The following is a 6,722-nucleotide window of genomic DNA, read 5'->3' as shown; positions in this document are numbered from 1 at the left end:
GGGGAGGATCCTGAAGGAGAATGGCCAGCTCTGGTCCTCAAGACACGGTGTGTGTAAGTTGTGTCCTCTCTTTCCGTGGGTGACTTTCAGGTTGGGTGAGTCTTTGCTGTCTCTCGTGAAGCTTCCCCAGGACCGGAAATCCCCAGCCCAGGCTGCCCCGTCCATCACAGTGAGGGCTGGAAGGTCAGAGCACTTCCTGTGTGTGTCTCTTTCCTGCTGCTTCTGGAGTTTTCTCTGAATGCATTCCTGCACATCTGCTCTCTGCTTGGTCTGTGGTCAGGGAGGACTGTCCTTGCCATGGATGCCACGGTCCCCCAGGGAAGCAGGGTGTTTGGGGTTTCAGAACGTTGAGGTGATGGTGTCCTTTGACTGCATGGGATCCCGATTGCTGTCTTTGTTTTCAGGCTGATGACTCGGGGTTTGAGAGTGAATGGCCTGGGTGCATGTGTGTGAGGAGATGACCAGCTTGAGAGTCCTTGAGAGAGAGTTCCGTGATGAGGGGGACAGGTCTTCCAGGTTGTGACTGGAAGGGACGGCAATCTTCAGAGTTCAGGAAGACCCGAGACACATGCCATCTAGTTTTTTGTTTGTTTGTTGTTTTTGAAGAGGGCAAAAAAGGTTGAACCTAATGTGCCAATAATAATGACTCTTACATAGTTTACAAAAATTATTCTTGTGACAAGTCTTTATGACATCATCTGATGCTATAATAAACTCAAACACTCACACTGCTTCTTAGGTATTTTACACTGAATGCTGGTGACAGTTCTCTTGAGGTGATAACTTGAAGGATGTGAATGGAATGGAAATGCACAGTTATTGGATGTGTAGGGTGGGGACCATCATCCTTTACTGGGGAGCTCATGCAGTCAGGCGCCTTGAGCATTTCCATGGCTCCTTTCCCGCTCTTGAGTCCTTTCCCTTCTGTGTCTCCATCTTGAACTCTTCCCCAATTTCACTCCACTGTGTTTGTGGTTTCAGGGCTCAGTGACATTTAGGGATGTGGCTGTCGACTTCTCTCAGGAGGAGTGGGCCTGCCTGGATGCTACTCAGAGGGTCTTATACAGGGACATGATGCTGGAGACCTACAGCAACCTCGTCACAGTGGGTAAGGCCATCTGTCCCCATGAGTGGGGGATGTGTCCCCCACACTGTTGTCTTTCCTGACTCTGAATGGAAAGACAGGGCCATCTCTCCCGTGGTAGCTGACGCTGGGCTTGGTGGCCCATGCCTGTCATTCCTTCACTCAGAAGGCTGAGGCAGGAGGATGATTGTCAGTTCACAGTCACCTTGAGGTACATTGTGAGTTCCAAGGTAGCCTACTCTGCAGGGTGAAGGCCTGTTTAAAACAAAACAAAATAAATAAACAAGCTAAGTGATATAATAAACAAAGAAACAAATCAGTAGATAGAATTAAGGTCTACAGAGACTGTTGTTTAAGAGAACTGGCTGCCCTTGCAGAGGCACTGGACTAATAAGTTAGCTCACAGCCATCTGTAACTCCAGTTGTGACAGACCTGATGCACTCCTCCATAGGAATCAGGCATGCCTGTGGTACTTAGTCGTACGTGTAGACAGACACATGGGCATAAAATAAAATAAATTAAAACCCATAGAATTTTTAAGAGTTAGCTGAGATCTTCCTTCTTCCCAAAGGCAGAATGTGGGGTTTTCTTGTTTGAAAACAGGAACTTTATGAAGCGCCTGCCTATTGTCTACACCTTGGAGATCCTCTCAGTGAGCTCTGGGTTCAGAGAGAGTCCCTGTCTCAAAAACCAAAGTGGGAAGCATTGAAAAGGTCATTTCACACTGATCTCTGGCCTGCACACACACACACACACACACACACATGCACACATGCCTACACACACTCGTGCATACTCCCTCCTAGAAACATACATACACTCTGCATGCATGCCTACACAACTAAATGAAAGAGCCTTATTTTTCACTTAGTACTGAATCAATAGGATCGATTCAAAACAGAACCGGACACATTCTATTTCCCTCAATGCACACTTCCTTTACCTGCTTTGCAGGGAAGTTTCAGACTGTAACTTTGTCCTTTTCATTGAGCAAATCTGCAAGAATAAGGCATAAGTGGGAACGAAGCCAAGGGATGTAACTGAACAGTAGAGCACTAGCCTGGCATGTTCAAACCCTAGTCCCATCCCCAACATTGCTACATAGAAAACTGGAAATTAAAAAACAATCATTTTGTGTTTGTATAGGTCACACAGTATTTATTCCAAGTATTTGAATGAAGTATGTTGTTTCATTTTAGTACGAACGCTATCTAATAGATATTATCAACTCAATCTAAATTAGTGTTGTTATTATTAAATTTGTGTGTGTGAGTGTGTGTGTGAGTGTGTGTGTGAGTGTGTGTGTGAGTGTGTGTGTGTGTGTGTGAGTGTGTGTGTGAGTGTGTGTGTGTGAGTGTGTGTGTGTGTGTGTGTGTGTGAGTGTGTGTGTGAGTGTGTGTGTAGCCAGGTCTCATGGAGCTCAGGCTTGCGGTGAACTTGCCATGAAACTAATGCCAGCCTTGCATTTCTCATCTGCCTGTTTGCACCCCTCAGGTGTTATGGTTATGTGTGTGCCACCATTTCCAGTTTTTAGATTAAAAAGTGAGCATGGAATCTCGAGGGACTTGCCTACGTGAATGACATTATTAGTGAGCTGCAGAGATGGGGTTTACACTAGACAGTGTAGCCTGTGTGTTCATGTGCTCACCCAGTATGGACACTTTCCTCTAATGTGACAAGCCCCCATCTGCATTTAAGTGAGATTAGCAATCCCCCCTTTGTTCTGAGGTAAGGGTCTTGCTGTGCATCACAGACAGCCCTGGGTCATTCCTCTACTTGCTGGGCAGGATCCTTCATGCCAAGCGGTTTAGACCTTTATAAAAAATACATCTGTATTTTAAAAATCTGCACCAGCAGTTCTGAGTGGCACACACCATTAATCCCAGCAGTTGGGTGGAAGAGGCAGGCAGATAAAGTAAGTTCAAGGCCAGTCTGGTCTACTTATCAATTTCTAGAAAATTCTGTGATAATTAAAGTGGTCAAGTGTTACAAAGAAAAGTCTATACATGTGTCCTTTTTTGCTCTTTGTTTTAAGTGGGAAGTTCCATATCCAAACCCAAACTGATCGCCTTGTTAGAGCAGGAGAGAGAGCCCTGGATGGTTGTGAAGGAAGAAACAGACAGGTCCGGCTCAGGTGAGTAAGAGGAAGGCAGGGCTCCAGCATTGCCAGACACAGCATGTGGTTGGAGAGTCACGTCATGCCTGACACTGGGTTGACACACTTCCTTCAGAGCGCCAAGGCCTGTGGAAGAACATGGCTGAGACCTGGGCAGAAGTCAAGGTCATAGCAGAAGCTGTCACAGGGGCTTCTAGTTCATGGGTCACTAAGTTGTTCCCATCGTCCTCTCTCTCACTGGAGCAGTCACCCTCTTTCTGTCATGTTAAATGTATTTTATCATTGTGTGTGTGCACATGTGTGCAGGTACCCAAGGAGGCCATAAGAGTGTCAGATCCCCTGGTAGCTGCTGGTACTGGAGCCCAGGTCCTCTAGAAGAGCAGTCAGTGCTCTTAAAGCTGATCCAATGATCAAACACTTTGAACACCAGGAATGCACCAGGAACGCAGTAACACAGTGAGACGTAGCGAGTATTTTATTCTGTGTCTCAGAGTCACTGTAACCAAGGTGTGATGGCGTAGCCTACACTTCTCACTGCAGCACTGGGGAGGTGGAAGGAGCAATCTCTTGTGTTGCTAACACCCAGCTCAGCCTAGTTTACCTGTCAAGCTCCAGGCAAAAGAGAGACCGTGACTCAAAAAGAGTAGATGGACAAGCCAATGGGACATCCTTCTACCTCCTTCTACCGAGCTTGACACGGGCTGTGATCTCTTCTTGGTTGTCAATGAGACTACATCTGAAACTAAAGTAAAACCCAAGCAGCTGGCTGTACCTGTGAGAGTTTTCTTAAGTCATTTGAAGTAGAAAGTGACCAGCTGGAGAGGGGGCGGGGATGAAGGGCAGGCTGCAGCAGGTGGTCTGTTGCAGTTCTAGACTTGAGATTGGCGCCTGGATTTGGAGGATTTGGAGTAGGTAATTCTGCAGCTGTCATACCTATTTCCCTGGCCAGCGATCCTTAGTTTTCTTTAAAATTCTAATGCATCCTCTCCCCTCCCCTTGTTTTTTCTGTTTTCATTTCTAGCTGGCTCTCGATTTTTTATTTTTATTTTTATTTTTTTTTTGAATACAGGGTCTCACTGGCTAGTCCCGTCTTTCCTAGAAGTCGTGAAGTTGTTACCTCTGACTCCTTGTTTCTGGGATTACATTTTTGTACCACCACTACCAAAGATTTTGTGTCCCCCCCCCCCCACCTTTTGTTTTTCAGAATTTCACATCCAGGCCAGTTTTCTTTTCTTTTGTTTTTCTTTTGCTCTTTTGGTTTTAGAGACAGGATTTCTCAGTGCAACTCTGGCTGTTCTGGAACTCACTCTGGAGACCAGGCTGTCCTCAAACTTAGATGAAAGGTTTCTGTACCCCAATATGAAGACTCTCCGCTGATGCAGTAATCCAAACCAAACTGGACCAAACCAAATTAAGAGTGAAAGGTCCAGGTTTAATGAGTAAAATGCTCCTGAATGATTTTTTGGCCCCCAGAGAGGAGACGGGGTAAGAGATCAAAAAACCATGTGGCTGGTCTCTTGGAGGCAGCTTAACTATCCTGTAGGTATGGTCTGGAGCGTCTATCGGGATAGAGCCTCCTTTTGGTGGGTTTTCTGATTCTGAGAGAAACTGGGGACTGGCAGCTGAGGTGAAGCTTCCATCTTAACATTGAGATCTTCCTGCCTCTGCCTCCTGAGTGCTGGAATTAAGGTGTGCACACCAGGCCTTTTTTTTTTCTTTTTTGAATGAGGGATAAATTATGTATCTGTGTGGTATAGATTTTTTTTCTCATGATTTGGTTGAAAACGCTTTCACCATAGGATATGTTTCAAGTAATATGTAAAAAAGCACATAAGATTTTTTTTCAGCACAGTTTGTGTTAATCTCTTTAAGCAAAAATGCCTTCCCATTTCCAACCTGTTCTACTGTAGAGTATTGTCTTCCATAAACTTTCATTGTTGTTGCTGTCCATGCTCCTGTTCAGCTTCTCAGAAAATACTTTAGAATCTGGACATTCATTTAATGGACTGTGTGTGTGTGTGTGTGTGTGTGTGTGTGTGTGTATGTGTCTGTGTACACAAAATAAAATAGTCTTGCTTTCTCCTTTTCCTTCAGATTTGGAGTCTGATTATGAAGCTCAAAAAATATCTCCAGGCAATCCTATTTATAATGTAAATTCACTCAATGAGAACATAAAGTATATAAGGAAAACTTCTGACGTCCAGGGCTCCAGTTTTAGTAATGGTCCCAACTCTAGTACACTCAAGAGACCACAGGGCTATCAAGATGGAGATGGTGACCAAAAGTTTACTAACAAGGAAAAACTGCCTACTTACACCTGCCAGAGTTGGACTCGCCGTATAGAAAAAGCATATGGGTGTAAAGAGTGTGGGAAGTACTTTGGTTGTAGTTCAGCTCTTACTAAGCATCAGAGTATTCATACTGGAGAGAAACACTATAAATGTAAGGAGTGTGGGAAAGCCTTCAGACTCCACCAACACCTTAGAAGACATCAGAAGTCTCACAGTGATGAGAGACCTTTTGAATGTGAGGAATGTGGAAAAGCCTTCAGACTCCCCTATCTGCTTATAAAACATCAGAAATCTCACAGTGGTGAGAGACCTTTTGAATGTGAAGAATGTGGGAAGTCCTTCAAGCGAGTCTCCCACCTTGTTGAACATAGGATCATCCATGCCGGTGTGAAGCCATATGAATGTAATGAGTGTGGGAAAGCCTTTAAACGTCGCTCAAATTTCTCCCAACATCAGAAGATTCATTCTGGTAAGAGACGTTTTCAGTGTAAGGAATGTGGGAAAGCCTTCACTGTTCTGGCACAGCTCACTCGGCACCAGAACATTCGTACTGGACAGAAATCTTTTGAATGTCAGCAGTGTGGGAAGATATTCAGTTGTGGTTCATTCCTTTTGCAGCACCAGAGGGTTCATACTGGTGAGAAACCCCTTGAATGTAATGTATGTGGGAAGGCTTTTAGGCTTCAGGCATACCTTTCTGAGCATCAGAAAACTCACACTGATGAGAAATCTTTCAAGTGTAAGCATTGTGGGTCATCTTTCAGACATAAGGACCAACTTAGAGAACATCAGAAAATCCATAGTGATGAGAGACCATATCAGTGCAAGGAATGTGGGAAATACTTTCGTCGACGTTCAAATTTAACTGGGCATCAGAGTATCCACACTGGGAAGAAACCCTTTGAGTGTAAGGAATGTGGGAAAGCCTTTAGACTTAATATGTATCTCATACGACATCAGAGATTTCATAGTGGTGAAAGACCTTATGAATGTGAAGAATGTGGAAAGGCTTTTCATATTCCCAGCCAGCTTAATTACCATAAAAGCTTGCTCCATACAAGTGAAAAAAATATTTGAATTCGAGGAATGTTGCAAGTCATTCAATCAAGTCTCTAGCCTTGTTGAACATACAGGATCATTCATGCTGTGTGAAACCACACAAATGAAATGAGTGTGGGGAAACCTTTAATCCTTGCTCAAACCTTATGCAACGTCAGAAGATTCATTCTG

At 44.4% G+C, this 6,722-nt stretch overlaps 1 protein-coding gene across 6 annotated transcripts in view; it reads left to right on the top strand.

Moving 5' to 3' along the window:
* Positions 1-6,722, top strand: part of LOC127238880 (zinc finger protein 60) — a 41,419-nt gene continuing 34,697 nt past the window's right edge. For 3 of the 6 annotated variants that reach the window (XM_051207645.1, XM_051207646.1, XM_051207641.1), the window contains exons 1-3: positions 1-53; positions 982-1,108; positions 3,121-3,208. In XM_051207645.1, the coding sequence (XP_051063602.1) occupies positions 21-53; positions 982-1,108; positions 3,121-3,208 (248 nt within the window). In that variant the 5' untranslated portion in view covers positions 1-20. Of the gene's footprint in view, positions 54-981; positions 1,109-3,120; positions 3,220-5,295; positions 6,018-6,722 lie in introns of all 6 variants that reach the window. The other 3 variants (XM_051207647.1, XM_051207642.1, XM_051207643.1) reach the window with 2 other exon arrangements.

Source organism: Phodopus roborovskii, unplaced genomic scaffold (assembly GCF_943737965.1).
Source record: "Phodopus roborovskii unplaced genomic scaffold, PHOROB, whole genome shotgun sequence".
In the NCBI taxonomy this organism is placed as follows: domain Eukaryota; kingdom Metazoa; phylum Chordata; class Mammalia; order Rodentia; family Cricetidae; genus Phodopus; species Phodopus roborovskii.
This window is presented reverse-complemented; position numbering and strand designations above follow the sequence as displayed.